This window comes from Notamacropus eugenii, chromosome 5 (assembly GCF_028372415.1).
Source record: "Notamacropus eugenii isolate mMacEug1 chromosome 5, mMacEug1.pri_v2, whole genome shotgun sequence".
NCBI lineage: Eukaryota > Metazoa > Chordata > Mammalia > Diprotodontia > Macropodidae > Notamacropus > Notamacropus eugenii.
The window spans coordinates 212,078,136-212,100,890 of record NC_092876.1 but is presented as its reverse complement, the minus strand read 5'-3'; the positions used below and the strand labels follow the sequence as shown (position 1 = coordinate 212,100,890).

The window sequence follows — 22,755 nt, the reverse complement described above, 5'->3', positions numbered from 1 at the left end:
AACGTTTTATATTATTTTAAATATTGTGTTCAAGAGGTTTTAACTCTAAGAATGCTCTGAAAGACAACATTGAATAAAGGAAAGTATTCTGGATTTGAAATTCAGGTGACACCTGGTTTCATATCCTGACTGACCAGCTGTGTGTGCATGTAGAAGTCTCAGTTTAATAAACTCCTTTTGAGTCTCTATTTCCTGCACTGAAAAATTAGATTAAGAATACCTAAAGTATCTGACTTACAGTGTTACTAAAAATGAGAAAATGGATGGTTTTATAAAGCCATGCAACATATTTGGAAAGCCAGAAAGTACTAGATTTCATATATCAGTTATTAAGCATTTATCAAGCTCCTACTATGTATGTGCCAAGAACTGTGGTAAATGTTGGTGATACAAGGAAAGGCAAAAAACAATCCTTAATCTCAAAAACTTCACTATGAATGTTATAAAGGGAAAGGAATTGTTTACAGCATATGGCTGTAATATCCAGACACAAAATGTGGGTCACACCACAAAGAACATACACAACAGGTTTTTAAATGAATCAAATGCATTACTTCTTCAAGTGAAGCTCAATTTCAAAATACTTATCTCTCATATTTATTTACCCTGCTCTAGTTCTGTGACATGCAGGAGCCATATGTCTATTCTGATAATTAACTGTTCTGGGAAGTAGAAAAAACAAAAAAACAATACCTAGGGTTTTAACATTGATTCTCACTTAAGAATCAAAAACTGATGTCCATACAGAAAAATCAGTAGCTTGTAAAGATAGACTGACCCTAAATCAGCAAGTTTGGGCTTATATTCCACTTTATCAAAAACACTGGGCACTTTCACTTTTTTCCAGTCACTTCCCAAATCAATGTGCAATAATATCATTAAGCAGAAGTTCTTTACCTGAGATCCATTTTTGTTGGTGTTTATAACTGCATTTCAATACAATTAGTGTTCTTTATAACTCAAATATATTTTATTTTATACATTTAAAAAATTAATCTGAGATGGGGTCCATAGGCTTCACCAGACTACAAATGTACCCATGACACAGTAAAAGATAAGAACTCACGTCACAAGGGATTTTTTTTTTTAGTATAAATTCTTTGAGACCAGAGACTATCATTTTGCTCCTTTGTGTTCCTGGAGCCTATCTAGTAAAATGCCCTTTACAGAGAGTGTAGGAATAAAACACTGAATTGATTGCTAGCAATAAATTCTTTTAGGAATTTTCTTTTAAAAAGGAAGAATTTGCTACGTCTCCTTAGGACTTGTTCATAGAATCTTTCTGATTATCTTGTCAACACATTATTAAGTAGTATTCCTTCCTTCATTTTCTGCATAAAATTGTCTTTTTTTTTAAAAAAGTACCTATCATTTCAAAAATACTATTTTCCTCCGCATTGTATTACAGAAAAAAAGGGGGAAAATACCAAATCCTTCAAAACAGCTATTAAGAAAATAGATTGGTGAAGTTCAAATGATCTTCAAGTAGTGGCAATGCATGCAAAGGCAATATGAGATAAATGGCTCAACTACTGAGTCGGACATAATGAAATCTGATCCTAACATCACTGAGGGTGGAGGGAAATCTACTCAAAACAAAGCAAAAATTGAGCTGTAATGAAATATTCATTCATGAGCTTGCATCCTTAGTTCCAACCAACTATATCAGACATGCTGTCAGGGTTCACAGCACTGTGTTTATTTCTAGTCACTGTTATTAGAGTATGATTTCACATAATAAAAGTCTAACAACCATAAAGACCTGGGAGGAAAGAAATGTAAGGCAAAATCTCTTGCAAACATGGCCAATAGAATATATCTTATACAAATAACTAGCTGGTTCCATAGATAGAGTGCTGAGCTGGAATACAAACTGAGTTGAAATTCTACTCAGATACCAAAGGAGCAATTCATTTAAGCTTTGTCTTACTCAATTTTTTCATTGGTAAAATGGGAGAAATATGAATACCTCATTTAATTGGTATGTGGATGAGATATTATTTGTAAAGTGCTTTGAAAACTTCAAAATACTATTTAAACACTAGCTCTAACTAGCATGGGGAACCTCCAGTTTTGAGGCTATATGTGGCCCTCTAAGTCCCCAAGAGGGGGCCCTTTGAATCCAAACTTCACAAAACAAATCCCCTTAATGACAAAATTTGTTATATAAAACTTGAACTTGGTCAAAAGGGTGCATGCACCAAGGACCTATAAGGTCATATATGGACTTTTGGCAGTAAGTTCCCCAACCCTGAAGCTATGGTAATATGGGAACCCCCTTCAGGTGTTCTGAAGTAGCTATCTAGGACTTGTTATAGCAGTCATGATGTAATTTAGGGAACAAATTCATGCTCAAGAGAAGCAGTCTGCTGTAGTGGACAACACCAGTGATTAAAGTATGGAATAGGTAGAGCTGACATACGCATAACATGAAATTTCCAAAGGACTTTCTTTACACACATCTTTTCATTTACTCTTGACACAACCTTATGAGGTGTCAAATCTCAATTTGACAGAAAAGAATGCAGATTTAGAGATGATAAGTGACTAAACTAATCATACAACTGGTAAATATATTATGTGTGATTTGAGCCCAGGTTTCACTGCATTTATTTTCAGCACTTTAGTCCTTCAGAATGAACTAATGCAGGTATACAAAATAATTGTGAGGAATATATTAATCCATATGCTTAAAAGCATTATAATTTTGAGCTTCAGTTCCAATAAAGTATGAAAATTGACTCAGTACATGTACCCTGGCACATAGTAGGTATTTAATAAATTCTTGTTGCCCATTTAATCTAATCTTGCCTGTAATCTTGCCCATTAGTTTTGTGGCCCTGGGGAAATCTGTTTCTCATTAAGTCTCAGTTACCTCATTTGTTATGTAGGGGAAATACTATTTTGGGAGAACTTATTTAACTGGGCTGTTGTGAGGATCACAGGAGATAATGCATAAAAATGCTTTGAAAACAGTTAAGTTGTTATTTAAATGTCAGTTGCTATTATCTTATACTTGTCCTATATCCTCCCACTAAGGATTTCCATAACTCCAATTAAATTTTACAGTAACACCTTACTCAGACTTTAAATTCCCAACCCTCCTTAAAAATTTTCTTTTTATCTGACAACGGATGTGTAAATTTGAACCTAATATTGCTATCCCTGTGGAACTCTACTATGGTCTCTATATTGGGAAGAATATAAGAAAAATGATTAATTTGAGGAAGATTTCAAATTTAACATTTTAAATTATTAGTCCAGGTGTTTTTCACTCAATTTATTCTAAAATGTTTAAAAATGGAGCAAAGACTGACCCCAAACTTCCATCTTTTTCCATACAGATAAAGACCTCTCTATGATCCAATAGAATAGACTGAAAATTCCAAGGGCCCTAGTGCCAAGAGAGGGTGCTTCCATAGTCCGAGGATGTTTCCATAACAAACAGATAAAGGAAAACATTGACGAAAGGGAGCAGTGTGCTTGCTTATTTGAAACTTAAATACATGAACTTTGAATGAATTAAGGAATGCTTGCAAAATGATTATAAGGGATCTATGAATCTTATGCATATAGGAGTACTGTCATTTTTCTCTCTAAATGCAGAAAAATATGAACTACACCTTCTGTAGAAGGCAAAAGTGTAGTTTCACATACATAAATTACTATTTTTCAAGCATAGATAGAAGTTGGTAATAAATAGACTATAGGTTCATTTTAAATAGTCACTGATTTAATCATAGTCCTTTCTCAATATGTGAACCTTCTAATCAACAAGAAAGTATACAGTATTTTTACTTTTAAAATGAGTCCATAAACTCAAAATAGTTGATCCATTCATGTAATATGATGTTGTTAAGGCTGAAAAGTCTATATTCAGTAATATTTCTTCTACGAATGAGTACTTGTAGAGGAAAGAAAATCTGTCTTGGGAAACCTCAGATCCAGAACAGGTGATTTTCTGGCATTAATCCTATTTATTGTGACATCTGCAATATCTCTAGATGTTTTCTTTTGGGGTTTCTTCCAGTATCTGATCAATTTCAATGTTTCTAAGTCAAGTAAGAAAAATCAGATGAAATACGTGGGCTACAGAAGGCAGAGGATCGCAGTCAACATAATCAGTATGGGGTTGGCCTGGATATCCTTCCGTATAAATGTAAATTCATTCCTAAGAGTGTTGGCATGAATTAGGAATGTATATCTCAAATTTTAGGAAAGGAAAACAATAGTCGTTAAATCTTTGCTGTCTATCTGACTCCATCTTTCTTATTGCTCCTTCGGTAGCAGTCTTGACTATGAGCTCCCTGAGGGCACTGACTTTGGTCTTTCTTTGTATCCTTAGCATTTAGCAGAGTCTCTGGAATATGACAGGTGTTTAATAAAGATTTATTGACTGACTTTCCTGTTTAAAAAACACAAACAAAAAACCTTTGTTATTCCACACTGTTTTTCAAATAAATTATAAATTCTAATCAGACATGTAATGATACACACACACATGTACACACCCATGCACACACACACACACTTCAACATACATAAGGTGGCTTCATTACTCTTTTCCAACATTTTCTCACACTATTATCCTGTCTGCACTTTTTGCCAGTCAAACTGAAATAATAGTCTTTTCCCTATTTTATTCTGCTCTTTCCAAATTCTATACATTCAGTTTTAAAATATTCCCTGTCCTCATCTGTATAAATCCTTCCCTTCGTGAAATATTTAACCCTGTGCTACTTCTTCCATAAAACCTAGATTCTCCTAGATTAAAATTCTCTCCTTATCCTTGAATGTTCCATAGCATTTTGTTTTGACCTCTTATGAAGAATTCTAATTTATAACAATAGAGACTGGCAAAGGGAATGTTAGTAAAAAAACTCACTCTAACTGGGGCTCAATTTTCACATCTATACAATGAAAGGATTCAAATAAGTGATTACTAAGATCCTTTCCAGCACTAGATCTATTATGAAATATTCATTAGGTTAAAATTTCACTGAACCATTTTGGACTCCAACAACTAGTTATTCTCTTAATTGATGTTATGTGAATAATAATCATCTTTGTACCATATAATAATAAAGATTTTCACAAACCATTCCCTCCTAGCCACTTTCTCAAGGACCTGAGGGAACAGGATAAGGAGAACATAAAAGAGGAAAGAGAATATTCGAGGGTAGACCTCAACTGATGAAGGTCAAAATAAATTATCAAAAGAGAAAGTTATTGTTAATACATTCTCAATCAAAGGAGTAAGTTAAATGGACAGTGGGACTTCCATTTAGAATTGGAACTCATTGACAGCATTGCTAGGAAAACAAATACATCAGTTATAAGTGATCAGTTTTGGTAAGGTGGTAATTTGAACAAGTCACTTATCCTCCCTCCTTTTACTTGGGTATCTGGTACATGACATTGAAAGACTGCACAAGTCTTTCCCCAGATGAGGGGTATGTGTGGGGATGGATAAAGAAGGCAGGACAGAGAGAAACACAAAGACAGAAAAAGAGAAATACAGACAGATAGAAAAGTGAGACAGAAAGAGATAAGGATAAAAACAGAGTGAGAATTCCTGAAGAGTTCAAGGGTACAGATGCTGAAAGATGAATTTCAGACAATTAACTAAAATCATTATTCTAAGGAAGGCAAACAAATGCTCCATTAGAAGTCTACTTCTACAACCATATCTGACTCTTCACGACCCCATTTGGTATTTTCTTGGCAAAGATACTGGAGTAGTTTGCCATTTCCTTCTCCAGATCATTTTACAGATGAGGAAAATGAGGGTAACAGGATTAAGTGACTTGTCCAGGGTCACACAGCTTGGAAGTATCTGAAGCCAGATTTGAAGTCACAAATATGAGTCTTCTTGACATCAGGTCTGGTACTCTACCCACTGCTCTAAAAAGATGATTTTTCCCCTACCCCTGAAGCAAAGGAATGATCTGTAATATTCAAAGATGAATTTTCAGTGTTTAAAATGCAGTACTTTTAAGTTCGTGTTGGATGTACAATAATGTGCAGGTAACTATCTTCAATGGTGGGCAGCTCTATAAGAAGGAAACAGCATAGCATTGTATTTAGAGGTTCAATCTCAAAATCAGGAGGTCTTGGCTCAAGTTTCACCTCTGGCTACATGACCCTGAACAAGGAACTTAATCTGTCAAGTACCCCAGGCAGTTGTATAATACTATAAAAAGGAGCATAGTTGCTGATCTGCAGGGATTTTCATTACCAAAAATAGCCTATATCAATAAAATCACAGATGTAGACAAAAACAAAAGTCTAAACTATTTAAAGTTTAAGAAATGTTAGTGTGTTTAAATGGCATAGACTAAAGGTATGGAGGAATTTTGAAGATTATGAAATCTAATCAGTTCATTTTACAAAGAACCAGATTCAGTGAAGTTAGGAGACTTCCTCAGGTGTACAAAACTGAGAGAAATCAGATCTTTGACTACTTAAACAGTAAACTTTGATATTATTACACTAATCATTAAATGGTCAGCATGGATTGGGAAAATAAACTATATGTCTGTATTAATTATACATATGTGTATGTATGCTTAAACATGAATATATTTGTAGGTATGTGTATATGTACACACATGTATTTACACACAAATGTTGGTACGCATATGTGTTCGCATATGTTTGTACACTGTGGAAGCTCAGAGGTTAATGCAGTTGAGAGAAGTAAAAGTATTTTTTAAAGTGACATATTGGGAAGGTGGGTAAAGAGGACAATTGAATTGAGAACTGAATTTAGGACACACACAGAAAAGCCCTACCAAAGAAAATGAACAGTAATAGCTCCATCAAGGGCAGAGCTACATAATGGAACAGGCATCACAAACAGACTGTGCAGTACTCTGCTATTAGAAAGTTATGCAATTTTTAGTAATACCAGCTCTAAAATAAGGAGGTTAGATAAGCTGATCTCCTTTTTACTTCAACTATTCTAACACCATCTGTGACCTTGTGTAAAACATTTGACCTCCTTAGGCCTCAATTTTTCTCATCTTTAAAATTAAGGATTTTGACTACTTAGCTTTTGAGGTTCCTTCTAGGCCTACACCAAAAGTCTACTCAGGATGCATTCTATAAAATCTAATTCAGTCTTTATTTCATCCATATTCATTAGATCTCCAAATTTCCTCTCAAAAGTCATATATGTGGTCACATTTTTCTTTCAAAAATATAAAGACTCAGGTTATTTTGTTGGAACACAATGAGTTATATGGATCTGAGTTCAATTCTGCCCTCAGAAATCTACTAGATATATGATTATGAGTAAGTCACTTAACCTCTCTGCCTCAGTTTCCTCGAATGTAAAATGGGATTGAGAATGAAGAATGATTATGAGTATCAAATGAAATACTTGTAAAAAAGAACAAAAAGAAAGAAAAAGAACTTAGCACAGTGTTTGACACATAGTAGGTGCTTATTCTCTTTCTCCATCTGGAAAATTGTATCTGAAGATTTTTTTTAATTGCATAGAATGGGGAAAAATTGGGGTGGGAACAAACATTGAGATAGTGCCTATTATGTGCTAAGTACTATTCTAAGCCCTTTACAAGGAGTAATTCATGTCATCTACTCAACAACCCTAGGCAGTAGGCTATTATACAACAACCTTAGGCTATTATAATTACTTGCCTATGGTCACACAGCTAACAAATATCTGAATCCAGATTTGAACCCGTCTTCATAACTCCTTATCCCAGTACTCTAACCGCTGTGCCAACTTTCTGCCAAATGGCAAGACAAATGAAGTTGTAAGTGGTAAGAACTATACTTCAAGAATTACATATAAAATTGAGAACTACATTTCAAAATAAGAAATCACTGAATTTAGAACAGGAAAGAATTTTGTGCATCATTTCATCCAATGGTCTTATTTTCCTAGAAGGAAATGGAGGAACCCTCTAAGATATGATAAATCCTAGCTAAGTGACTTAACCCAGGTCACCAAGCAGTAAATAATAAAACTATGATTTGAAACTGATTCAGCTGACTTCAACAGAAAGATGCTCTTTCTGTGATTCCACATTTCTTGTCAACAGCAGCAATCCCAACAGGAGTGATATTCTTTTATAATGTTAAATGAAACTAGCCAACTACTAGGGAGTTGAATCTGTTGAAAATTCTTTTTATCTGTTAAGATATAATCTGATTTATATCTTTTATTGGCAGCAGTAATAGCAGTAAGCCCACAAATAGCCAAATGACTCTGAAAGGAGATAAAAAGGAGAAGTATATGTACTAAATTGAAATAGGGAAAAATGTGATTTTTAAAACATGAAAATTGGTCTTTGTGACCATAGGAAATTTCAGTTTTAATTACCTCAGTGATAAACAACCTTTCTGGAGCTAGGATATGCAACAGGAGTCTAGGACAATTTACGTGAATACCTCGATGACTATGGATAAAGGGTCAGGGAAGAACCAATGTCTAGTTTAAAAACTACCTCAGTGATGAATATTTTCAGTAAATGGGAATGGGAATAGGTGGGTTAAAAACTACATTATTTAGAGAGCAAATATCCTCAGTACCTTAGGTGAAAAGGACAGGGATATAGAAACTTTTTTTTTGCTGTTTGTATATTACTTTGCTTTTGAAATACGCAAATTTCCCCTTCAGTCTTTTCAGTGAATTTCAATTTCACAAATATTATATTTTGTGACCATTGCTTATATTAAGTGATTAACAAAATTATATCAATTCACAATTAAGGGCATCACTACCTAAATTTTAATTCTAAGAATCACATTTATAACACTTATTTTCTTAGTCAAGTTTTTCTTTTCTGCCTGTTATAGTTAATAAATCCAAACTTTTACACTGTGTTTTATGAAATGAAGGCTTTGTTCAACTTAACTGTAATTAAAAACAGTGAAAATGGAAATTCTCCAAAAGAAATAAAAATATTAGCAGATGGAAGGATGGTTAATCTTCCTAGTGCAACTTAATGCTACATTGGACCATTGTATAAAGTATTTGCTTAAGCTGGATCTTTAAGGAAAAAAAAACATTTAAGAATCATTTTTCAATTATTTTTCAATCACAATAGAAACACTAATAACTCCTCCTGGTAACTTCCACTATATTATGGCTAAATCATTTGACTTCTGTTTTTGTTTGTTTGTTTGTTTTGTAAAAAATTACCTTGGCATGCATTGTTCTGATGCAAGTCAACTTGTTCCAATTTTGCCACAGTTCAAAGTTTCATTTTGTTGATTAGTAGTATACCTGGTATATAGTAAGAACTTATTTTTTCCATTCATTAATTTTGTTTCTTTTGCACCCCACCATCCCCTTTTCTAATTCCCTTAATTATGTCTTCCCTCCAAAATGCAAACATGTTCTTAGATGTTTATACGACCTTCTATTGCTTTTTAACTCTACTTTTCTACCTAAGGTACATACTTGTGAGAGGGGCAAAAAAAAATCTGAACATGGCTTCCGTGTTCTGGACTGCAGAGTAGCTTTAGAAGTCAGTTTTTATCTGCTGTGCTATTTATTACTGAAGAGTTGGACACAACTAAATGACTGAACAACAACAAAAGTTCTCTGTATGAATACCTGCTCAATCAGCTAGGATATGTAGCTTCCTAACCTTTGCTTTACCAATGATTCCTTAGGAAATTTCAGTTTTAATTACCTCAGTGATAAACAACCTTTCTGGAGTTAGGAAATATTGAATGGTTTTGTGACATCATTGCCTATCTGTTTTCCTCTTTACTTACCCACAAGAGAGTTTACAGTGCAGCACTTATTGATGGGGTACAAATTTATATGAACTAAAATTAGTACAGTTTTGATAGGTTTGGGAGGTACTTTATCATATGGCAAAACTGAAATTTGGAATCATCAGTGACAAAAGAAAAAAATGTGAGCTAGTAAACATCATAATTGAAAGGATTTAGAGAGCTGGTTAAATGACCAGACCTTAAGAGTCACCATGAATGTCACCTTGGAGGAAAGTTGTTAGTAGGATGGCCCAAGAATTTCATTATTTAATATTTTTATACTGAGTTTGATAAAAGGATTTTGATAATCTAGTACATAAATCTGAGGACAGTTAGTAAATGCATTGGAGGACATTGTTGGTTTCAAAAAAAGATTCCGACAGGCTATAACATTGGGCTAGATCTAATAAGACAAATTTAACAGTGTCATACAAAGTCCAACACTTATGATAAATTAAGCACACACACATACATAGACTTCACATGCATATTAAAAGAGGGAGGAGCGTGAGTAGATAGCAGTTCCTCTAAAAACATTAATTAGAGAGTGAACAGTAGAATCATGGAATCTAATAAACCAAGGTCATCTCAGCCTGCCTTGATCTGACAGAATTCTAGACACTATATTTTAGGAAGATTACTGATAAGATGGAAAGTGCAAAGGAGAATGAATAGGACTGTAAAGGACATTGAGATAATTCTATAAAACATATTAACCAATCTCATCATATACAAAATGAGGATATTTCAATTGGAAAAGAGAATTCTGGAGGGTCATGATAGTACCTACAATAAATGAAGGACTATTCTGCATAAGAGACATTAGAACTGCAAGCTATGGGAAAAAGTCACAGAGGAAGCTTTAGGCTTCATATGAGGAATACCCTAAGACTAAGAGCTATCCTGAGGTTGAATGGATTGCTTCACATGGGAGTAGATATCTCTGCATTAGAGGTCTTTGAATGAGGGTTGGCAGGCTAGTTTGGGGTAATATTGTAAAAAGTATTCATGGCCACATGCAGATTTAATTAGCTGGCCTCTGAGGTCCCTTTCAAATATGATATTCTATGATCTTCTTTACCTGTTTGCACTCTGAATTTTTCATGTGCAATGAAAAATAACCTCTCACAAACTAATAAAAGAATTAATGTCACAACATTCTTCATAGAGGAGATTTACCCCATGATAACATATTATCTCCAAACAATAAGTTCAATTTACATAAATTACTGCCTGTAAATAGATTGAGCAACTAGGAAAGGCCATTCATATTTGAGGTCTGCAGGGTCAGTTCATGCAGCTGTGCTGTACTATCCAATGCTAGAAGTATCTCATAGAGAATAACTGGTTCACACTTTGTAAAAGCTGCAGCAAAATGAGAAATATAAACAGCTTGCTTAGTAACATTCTCGTGCGCTAAGGGTTATAATTCAGCCATCAAATTATATAATTATTTTTGTTTCAAATGAAACTCAATTCCCAAAATGACAGAAGTTATCTAAAGTTAAACACATAGAAATTAATAACACTTTTCCAATCTAATACAGTATTTTTTTCACAGTTAAGAAGCACTATACAAAGAAAATGCCCACAAAGGTTATAAATCGGAGTGGTTTTTTTTCCAAAACTACAATATAAGAGAGATTATTTGATAATAGCATTTTTTTCAAAAACAGTAGTAGGAATATTATCAGTTTAACTTCGTTTAGTTAACTTATTCAAACAAATTGAAATATTGCTCCCAGATACTTACAGAGCATCTTAATTCCATTTGCTAACAATACATCAGATTAAAAAACATACTTTATAAAGCACTCTGGACAAAGATAAAGACTAATGTGAATCTTTTATTCATTATTTTATCTGCCACTTTGGTTAAAATGCATTTCAAAGAAAATCAAAACAAAATATATGTTGTCTTTTGCACTGGATTCTTACTTTTAAGAAGGAATATAAGAAACAACAATAAAATCGTAGTTCCTCCCTGCTAGAATTGGTTTCATTTCTCATACTGTGAGACAGTCATTGGCACAGTGGATAGAGAGGTCAAGGACTAGAATCAGGAAGACCCGAATTCAAATCCAGCCTCGGATGATGTGACCCTAGGAAATCTTTGAATTTGAATTTGCCTATCTTTTCATCTGTAAAATGCAGATAATAATAGCACCTACCTACTAGGGTTGTTGAGAGGATCCAATGCAATAATATTCGCAAAAAACTTAGCAGCATGCCTGGCACTTGCTTGGTGTTTAATAGTGCTTCTTTCCTTCCCATGTGCTAAAAAATGGATGCTTTCATTATCTTTCATTTGATATACTTATGCTCACATTATTCTAACTGCTTTGTGTTACTCTATAGAGAAAAGCCAGTGGGTGGAATAGGCCAATTCCAACTTCATGATTGCCACGCATTGTTACATGATGAATGGCATGTTGTTATAAACAATATTTGTTTAGCTAAGGCTGTTTCTAGACAAAATTATGGACTAGAGGAAGTTTGTGACAAAAGTCTGTCCTTCATTTCTAATAATTATTTATAGAATGGCAATCAAGATAGTATAGGATGTTTTTGAAAATGTTGGAGAAGTGGAAATGTGCTAAATGTTGTAGCAGAAAGCTTAGAATATCAACTTCTCTATGGTAGTGACTATCTTGTTGATGTCTGGTATCAGACCCACAACAATATGGGCCTTATCATGTGCTATTTTGTACAAATATGAAGCAAAAGCTCAGCACTAGTAGTGGTCAGATTTCTTGTTAGAATAAACTGATCATCTCTGAAACACTGTAATATGGTAATACAGTACTAATAATACTATAATATAGCAAGCAATATAGTAGAAAGAATTCTTAGATTGGGAGGAAGAGGATATGTGATTGGCTATGCTATTTGTGATTTATTTGATTTTGGACAAATATTTCATGCCTTTAGACCTCAGTTTTCTCTCTGTAAAATGGGCAGGGGGTGGTGGGGGAGTTGATGATGGCTAGGACCCTTTTCAAATTTAAATACAATGATCTTCAAAATCTCTATTAATCATGAGTAGATTATCACTCAGAGCTGGAATAATCACCTCTAACTTTTCAAGGGCAAAAATCATAAATAAATTCAGAAGTTATTTTGGGGTACTTTTCCACACAGTGTTTGTGGTATTTGTTTACTAAGTTTCATGGAGAAAAAAGGAAACTAGGGAAAAAATCAAGTTTATTACCTGAATGAGAATCAATACCATCATATGAACTAATATCCCTGCCTCAACACAGCATTGTTGGATTTCTTTCTAGTTTTTTTTTTGTTTATTTTCAATAAATAAAATTATAAACATTCCTTGCTGTCTTTTTTACTCTTTTGACAAAATATTATCTGCCCAGATCACTCAGTTTACTTTGATTTTTTCACTGACATTCATGATTCAGACTATGTCTTTAAAGATTCTCAATGCTTTATAAAACTGTAGGCAGTAAACACTCTGGCTCTTCCTAATTCCCAAGCACAAGGCCTGTTGTTGCATTATAGGTGTTCGGGAAAATTCATTGTTCAGTAAATCTTAATGACTTAATGCTTGGTAAAAAAAAAAAAGAGAGTGGGAAAAATGTTGACTGATTAAAAGAAAAATATCTGTTGAAAGTGTCAGTAATGTATAAATATTCTTTCATGTATTTGTAATTTCTGTCCCTAGAGAAAAAAATAAAAATTATATAAACAGAGCATAGAAAGTGACCTAGTATGGACTCTGATTGGAAACATTCTTATGCATGCAGGAGTAGGAGTTTTCTTTTTCAAAATCCACACTGGCAAGAATAGAACAAAAAGGGATAAAAAGGAAGTAAGGGACAAGGAAAATAGCATGAAATATTAGTTCTGCTAAGAGTTGCAAGGCTAAGATTTGTCCTGTATTTTTTCAAGGTTGGATGTTTAGTACTGATATACTCCAAATGAAGACTTCAGAGGTTTGAGCTCTACTGAGGATGCCTGGTTTGCACATGTGTACAATCCACTTTTTTTCAGACTGTAGGAAGACTTCATCTCATTTATGAAAGTGATATTCTTATAAGGTACATTAGCAGTGAAGATGTTAATATTCCTACAGTGATTGAAAGCCCTTTTCCTACCTCATCCATTTTAACTAGACTGAGGCTTGTTCTGAGATGGAGGCTTGAACTGAGTACCCTGAATTCATGGCATCTTAATCTAATCATTTGATTATCAGAATAAAGATGGATATTCAAGGAGAAACTTCACCATGTGATATGATTATGCACCTGAATTTTCTTCTGTCATTGTTGGTTACATTGTTGATAGTACACTTTGCTTTCTAATCTAAACAAAATAATTTTATCATTATATGAGATTAAGTGAATTTTAAGCCTAAGTGACTAGATCTAAAGAGGGAAGAATTTCTAGTGGGACAGATCTAAGACATTACAGAGTATCCTGAATCTTGGCTCCAAATAGAATCTTGGGGAATAACAAGGGGGGAATGAGGAAATGTCTCTCCTCTACCTCCCTCCCAAAGAATATCTCTTTAAAGATGCTACATATCTCAGTAATATATCTTATATGGTCATTATAAGGCTCCTCAGGTCATCATATCACTCACTTGTTCAATGTGCTCATAAAATATCTATTTGCTTATAGCAAAGCTGTGCTAAGAAAACAAGCATAATAGTTCAAAGATATATGCTAGTTTCTGGTATGCTGCATTTCTGTTCAGATGAATTCATGTTAACTCAACCAAAAACTTATATCCCTGGAGAAAAAAATATTTCATGCTTACACAAAATTACTGTACTTTTTGCTGGAAACATGAAAACCTATGTTTATGAGATCAGCTTGTGAGAATTTGAGCTACATTTTTATGCATTATAAAGACCATTAGGCACTACATTGATAGTTGATTACAAAATATTTGTATTTTACAACTCATATTGTGCTGAAATATTTATTAATCATAGCAAGAGAATTCATCATATAAATTAAGGTAAATATGCATATATACATACATATTTACATATATACATTTATATTAAGACTTCTGAGACAACTTCTGTAAGTATATATTTGCATATTTACTATCTCAAGGTTCAAATGACAAAAATTACCAGTCTATCTAAGCTGGGCATAGGAATAAAAAAAAGAGAGTCCATGCCCTCAAGAAGCTTGCAATCTAATGGCTGAAGAGAAGATACAAAAAAGTATCTGAAAAAACTGGGATAAAAGATGGGTGGTGGTAGTTTATGAGAAATGGCTGGGCAATAGTCTCTTTGAAATTTAAAGTTCTGGTGGGCTTTTTATTTTCTTTTTCCATCAGTTCTCCAAAAATATGGACCATGACTCCAGAGGGTGCTGATGTGGTGAGGGTAGAAAAGCTGATGTAATTTGATGATTTTTAAGTCACCAACCAAAAAGCAAAATAAATGTAATTATTTTAAAATGACAGGAGGAGATAGAATGGTGATAGTGGTCCTATAATCTAATCCAATTCCCAATCTGAGGATTTTATATCCCATTTTAAAAGTTTGAGATTTATCTGGAATATAGATCAAAATAAGTTGATATTTTCAAATGTTAACAGAACATTGACAAAATTTTTCAACATATATATTTTAGAAATACTAAACTTTATTTTCAATGTGCTTTAGTCCTAAACAAGAGTACAGATTATTGCCCATCAGAAAAATAAAGCAAAACAAACAAACCAAAAAATAAAAAAAAACCTTAAAGAGCCTGAAGAATCTCAACAATAAAGGAAATGATCTTTATGGAAGAGCCAGCATTTAAGATAAACACTTAGTTTTATAATCACACCTATAGCTTTCTCCTAACTCTAACCTGAGACTAAGGAGTTTTTTTGCTTTTTTTGTTTTGTTTTTTAATCTGTAAGAGAGGCTATTCTGTGCTGATGTGTTCCTATATAATCAGCTCCTTTCACAGAATTTGCTGTCACAATCATACTGTCTCAAACTTAACTAGTCCAATTACCAGTAAAATAAAAAACAAAACAAAACCAAACCCTGTTTTTGGCTTTAAGAGTCTACAGGGTTTTGTAAAATAAAGATGTTGCTTTAGTATGTGTATACTTAGAAAATTACTCAGAAAGCAACTTAATAATTTTCAAGTTATCATTAGAAGTTATTATAGAAATAAAGTAGACAAGGGTCAAAGTTTCAAAGTCTAAATTGTACCCTGGCCAAAATTAAACTGCCAACTCTCTCATCCAGAAACCATACTGAGTTCCTTACAGATGTTTCCAAAGTAAATAGGACAGAAATAGCTCAGGACATTTAGCTCCATCATAAATGCAAATGACAATAATGATAAACCATTATATTATTATGGCACGTATCCTTAATCATAGTTATTTACAACCATAGTTAATTCCCTAAATGAATGGCAAATGTCAGAAAAGAATAAGAATCACTGCACATGTTAAAAATGACCTTATTAAAAATTTAGCCTTAGGCTTCTGAATTATAAATACCATGTTGGATGATGACATTATTATATGCATAACCTCTTATTCATTGTATTTCTGTTCAATCTAATTTGCCTCCTAGTTGGGAGTAGTCTTGGGAGTAGTACCCATCTTTGGTAAAGACTAGAAGTCCCAAAGAACAGTGGAAATTAAACTAAATGACTCTTCTAGAAGCAATCAAATTCGAACACATTATATTCCATATACTTAGGGAACAGTCTTAGCATTCCTCATTGAGTCTGTCTCTTCCCCACACACAGCAGAGAATAGCCCAACATAATGTTTATGTGACCATAGGGGAGAACAAGGAGAAAATTGCCTTGCCTGTAAGAATTTAATCTTTGGGTCAGAGAGTAGGGGAAATGGCAGAGAAATAGAGAAGAAAAAGAAAGGATTAGGATCAAGGAGACTACAGAGCAGATCAACAGATAGGGAAAATCATCAGGAAAGTAGACTTGCAAATAAGGCTCACAAAAGACCCTGGATCAGCAGAGGAAGTTGACATTACTAAATGATGACTTTTGTTGACTTGATATGGATTGATAACAGTTTATAGCATTCCTACAATGATGGAATTCCCAGAAGACAATGGTGACTTTACAGTCTAAGAAGCATGATTTCCCTTGACTATCTATGTATGTGCTCCCACCATATTTGTTCCCTATGTATTCAACACTCCATGTTTGTTCCATGGATATATATGTTCCCATTCTGTGTCCCCTGCCAACTGGGTGTGTTAAATCATGAGAAAAGGTACCCATGTGTGTATGGATAATATTACTTGTCATTTATTTTATGAATGACTTTAGATCACAAATGTTTTTATTAGATTGATAATTCGTTATACATATTTATTATAATTATCATGATATAATAATTTTATTATATTTATTTTATGGTAGAGTGCTAGGCTTAGAATCAGGAAGTGTCTGAGGCTGAGTCACATCTGAGGCAGACACTTTTTAACTATATGAACCTGAGCAAATCTCTTAATCTCTATCTCAGTTTCCTCAACTGTAAAATGGGTGTCATAAATCATACTGACCTCCCATGGTTGTTGTGAGTATGAAATGAGGTAAAACACATAACACAGTTGCTAGCACATAGTAGGTGCTACATAAATACTAGTCATAATAATTATAATGATGCCATTGATGGTGAAAGAGTTGATTATATTTTTCTTTAACCTAATGTGTCCTGTGGCTAGTATTTTACAACTGTACTATGAGAACTGATAAGAGTATAATCTTCCACTCACCAGAACTAAGGCAATACATGTCAAAACCTTGCCTTACCAAATGTCAGCTACGTGACTCAACAGACAGTGAGTCACAAAGACTTGAACTCAAGTCCTTCTCAACTTACTAAAGCTTTATAATTCTGGGAAAGTAACTAAAATCTCTCTGGCTCAGTTTCCTCATTTGTAAAATGGAGAAAATAATAGCACCTACCTCACATGGTCATTGTGAGGATCAAATGAGAAAAGATATGCAAAATGATTCACAAATCTTGAAGTACTATAGAAATATTAGTTATCATTATCAAGTAAACCCGTATTGTTCAGTCAGATTAAGTGCAAAGATAGTTGTCCTTTTGTTTATCTTTTTGTAAAATATGACTTTAGACTCAAACACCAGAACACAAATACAGAATAGAGAAGAGAAACAAAAACATATCATAAACTTAAATACAAAGTAAGAGGGAGGGAAGCATGTCATTTGAATAGCAGAACATAAGAGAGAATTCAAAGTATGTAACAAAAAATTTTCATTTTAAGAAAGCCTGTACAATAAATACTACATGTTGTGTTGAGAGCTGTCCAGCTAGTTGTCCTTTTAAGAGTTTATGTTTCTACTCTTAATGGAAACTATCCGGTGTAGCTTCAAGCACACAGCAAGGAAGCTTCCATTTTACCGAGGGAGACAACACACAAATAACTACCAATGTATAAAATATATGCAGTGCAAATGAGAGAGAATTTCAGAGGGGAGGCAGTAGAACTGGGAAAAAATAGGAAAGACTACTTGATGAAGGTGAGGTTGAAGTCAACATTTTAAAGAATCCAGAGAATCCAGAGACAAAGCAGACAAAAGAGACAAAAAAAGAAAGAGACAAAGAGGGGGAGGGTTCCAAGCATAAGGTGAAACCATTAAAAAGGCAGAGACCAAAGATAGAATCTCTTATGTGAGGAAAAGAAAGGATGTCAGTTTTACTAGATTGTAGAATTTATGGAGGGGAGTAAATTGTTAGAAGACTAGGAAGGTAGAACGGAGTTGGGTTGTGAAGGATTCCAAGAAAAATATTTTATATTTGATCCTGGATGAAATAGGGAAATACTGGAGTTTATTAAATAGGGAAATAGCATAGTCAGATATGTTTTGTAAAGATCGATTTGGCAGCTGACTCTAAGATGGACTGAATTGGGGAGATACTTAAAGCAAAGACACCAAAGAGTAGACTGTTACAATGGTTCAGGTATGAGATGATAAGAGTCTGTTCTAGGTTGGTGCATGTGTCAGATGTTATGAAGATGGAATCAACAGGACTTGACAATAAATTCAATATTAAGGTGAGTGAGAAGAATGAGAGGAAAGGAGTTGAGGGTGACATCTGGCTTTCAACAATGAGTGAGTAGGAATTTGTTGATATTCTTCACAGTTAGTTCAGAACAGAGGTAGGTTTGATGTGTATATTTCTAGACATACTAGATTTAAGATGTCTTTCATTTCATCATAGATGTCCATAGGAAGCTGAATGGGTAAAACAGAAAGGCAAGGGAAAGGCAAGGGCCTAGATAAATAGGTCTGAGAATCATCTGCATAGAGATGCTAATTCTTTTTGTTATTTACATTGCTTGGAATCTTATATGCATTGTAATTGGCTTCATGACTTTTGCAATATCTGGTAATAGATAGTTTAATTGTGGTTGAGCACTCAGCTATGAATGGCATAACCGCTTACTCAAAACAGCAGCATCGAACTTGGGAAAGTAGCAAGGGGTAATTGAAAAAGTTTTCAGAGACGTCTAGGACTTCATGTTAAATCTCACATTGTTTTATGACCTCATTAATGCTCAAATGGGCCAGTGGTAGGTAGACACCTTTGGTTACCAAAGTGGAGAATTGAATCCCATTCTCCTTCCCTCAAGGTATCTCTTCCCTTCCCCCACCCCAGCCACATACAAACACTCTTTTGGGCATAGTAAAGGCAAAGTCCACATCTGGTTGACTGATTCTGGGGGCATGTAAAACAGACTGGAGGAAGACAGGAGAAAATTTCTGCATATTCCCCAAATACAATTTTTTCTTTTTGCTTCTTAAAGTCCCTAGTTTGTATACAAATAAGTCCATTTTATAAGAACAGTAACTCTCAAAATAATACTTATTATGATGTGAAAACTACACTTTTTACCACATACAAATACTCCCTACTGAGCAACATAATGATATTAGTTCCAGATACAATGTTCTCTTTTTCATCCTTTAACTATTAGCCTTGTCATTTTACAACACATACCACTGTTTGGGAAATGCTCCTAGGGAGAATATCTGTCTTTTCTTTCCCCTCGAATAGAAATAGTGCAGATTTCAGTGTTTGCTCACTTTTAAAATAATGTTTGTTATAAGGAATGAATATGATTCAAAGGTGTAAGATCAGCATCAATTACTTATCTTCTGAAATCCCAGCTTGCATGTTATTATGTACAGCATTTACATTTTCTTTTTCTATTTCAACTGTTCTTATTTTCTATTGTACATTTCTTCTACCATTTCATTTGAATTCTAGCAGTTACATTAAATGAAAATGAAAATGAAAAGGTTGCATAAATGTCACTGTCTCACTGTGAATTGTATATACTGTTGATAAAATGTATTGTGTCAACATCTGGGATGGATCTCTATTGCAGGGAGAAATAGATCTGTGTGTGAAATAGTATATCTGGCAATAGCTTCCTGACATAGAAGAGGTATGAAAATGTATGGGGAAAAAACACTATCTCCTAATTACACTTGTATATACACATTGTCCTTATTTTTCCTCTCTGTACAATAATGTTGAATCTGCATGGAAGAGTTCCCTTTTCCTCAAAATCTGTGCTAAAGATGAATCCTATTGACTCTGCCCCTATTAAAAAAAAAAAACAAAACAGAACATAACAAAAAAACAAACTGTCTTAATACAATTAGGTGACATATACAGCAAAAACAAAATGGACACAAGCCCTGGGACAAAGGACCAAAAATTCTCAGAATGTTTCCCCGTAGGCTTAAAAAAAATCTCATGAACCAATAGATGTATTTAGTGTCCATGTGTCAGGATAAGATTCTGAATAATGTTAATGACCCATCTTTCAAAGTTCTTTACATTATACCATTCTCTCCTCCATGATACTGGTAAGAAAAAAATGATATATAGGATTAAATGAAGCATTAAACTGTATAATTTTGTATTTGTTATACTACGTAATTTATACTTTAGATTTAAAATTATTTTATCAAGAAGATCTTTGCAAAAAGGTAGGCTTCTGAATATTTGAATAACAAATGTACCTATTCAAATAATCACCATCAGATTAAGGAGATCCATCAAGGAAAATGTCTATATTTGCATGGAATTCTAATTTATTCTTCTACAAAACAAACAAAATAAAACAGCCAGAACTGCTTACCTGGGGATATAATATAGAAGAAATCTTTAAATTCATCCATCCAGACTTCTGCCAGCCTTCTATTATTCTTATTGATAACATGACCAGTGCCCCCTGGAAATGTATATGGGGTCGCCTTGCGAAACACATGACCCACATGAGAACAGGTTACAATTTCTAATGATCCACCACACTGCCAAATCTGAAAAGAGGGGGGGAAACCATATTAGTCTCATAAATAAACCCATGAAGGTGGAATAAGAAGAATGAAAGACAATACACTATTCAATTTTAAAATGATGATATGAAATTATGAAGATATTCTGAAATATAATTTAAGATACATCATTTTGAGATATATATATGTATGTGTGTATATATATATGTACATATACACACACAAAGGATTTTTTATGATAAATTGACATTTACTTTTAGCAAAGAATTTCAGCTTATATCTCCTCATTGAATTTTGGTTTTCTAGCTCTCTGCCATATCTCTAAAATATAGAAAATCAAATATACTGATTTTCAGTGTGTGGTTCTAATCTACCAATACCTGTTAGTCAACCTAATTGTGTACACATACACACACATTTATATGTGTGTGTGTGTTTGTATATATGTATATGTGTGTGTGGGGGGGGGGTTTCAAGAAATTATTTTTCTTTGGTGAGATTTTGTACTTCTTTATTTCCATTTGACCAATTCTGGTTTTTAAGGTATTATTTTCTTCAATATTTTTCTGCCTCTTTTACCAAATTAATTATCTTTTCATAAATTTCCTCCTTTATTTTCATTTGTACTTCATAGTTTTTCCTCTGATTTCCTTCAGGTTTTGAAAATCATTTCTTTTAGCTCTCCTAGCACTTGTTGCTAAGTCTGTGTCCAATTCACAATTTTCTTTGAGGCTTTGCTTTTAGTTATTTTGACTTGATTGTCTTCTGAATTTGTGTCTTGATTGTGACCACAGTAGATTTTTATGGTTAGGATTTTTTTGTTGTTATCGTTTTCTAATGTTTCACTCCATTTCTTGATTTTGAACTTTATGTTAAAGTTGGTCTCTGTTCTTAAAATTGGGGGGAAGGTCCAATGGTATGGGGGAGTCTGTCTCAAGCTTCAGGTTTTTAGCACTGCTTTTTTCAGAGGTAGTTCTGTGAATCTGGAAGTTTTCAGTGCTTTCAATGTCGTATGATCTGGGAAGAGATGTGGTCAATGCTTTCCTGGTTCACACTATGATCTTTAGCCAGGAAGGATGCTTGATCCCTTGGGATTGCAATCAATATTGCTCCTCAGGCCTCTTGTTATCTTGGGACCAGAAATAATACTATAATACTACTCATCAAGACTCCAGTTCCTTTGGGACTAGAAGTGATACTGCTGCTTAGAGCCCCTGCTCCTTCTTGACTGAAAGTGTGCCTCTCTTCTCTGGTTCTATGACCCAGAAGTGAGTATAGGTAATTTGGTTACAAACAATTTCCAGTTCTGCATTTAGTGCTAGCACAAAGGATCCATGTAATCTCTTACCAGTTCCCTAACCCCTTTACTATCTATAGCTTGAGGGTTCCTAAAACTTCTGTCACTACTACCTAGTCTCACCACTGTTGTTACATTCACATGGGCCTTGGGACAGCCTCCACTCCTGTATCCCAGATCTCAACTTTCAAAATTCTAAGCTGTCACTGGCTACATGAGTGTCTTGCTCTCATCTTTTGTTGATACTACCATTCCAGAATTCTATTTGAGGCATTATTTTAAAATTATTTGGAAGAGAATATTGGAAGAGACTGGCTGAGTTCTTCCTCTCCTCAGCTAACCCAGTGGTACTTCAAAAAATGTGACTCAGCATCCTATGAAATCCCTTTTCTTAGGAGAGG

The 22,755-nt window shown here is 33.9% G+C and overlaps 1 protein-coding gene across 3 annotated transcripts in view; it reads right to left on the bottom strand.

Moving 5' to 3' along the window:
• The window catches only part of GALNT13 (polypeptide N-acetylgalactosaminyltransferase 13), an 800,956-nt gene that overhangs the window by 252,238 nt on the left and 525,963 nt on the right, over positions 1–22,755 (bottom strand). For all 3 annotated transcript variants that reach the window (XM_072612002.1, XM_072612001.1, XM_072612003.1), the window contains one exon: positions 20,901–21,081. In XM_072612002.1, coding sequence (XP_072468103.1) covers positions 20,901–21,081 — 181 coding nt within the window. The remainder of the gene's footprint in view (positions 1–20,900; positions 21,082–22,755) is intronic.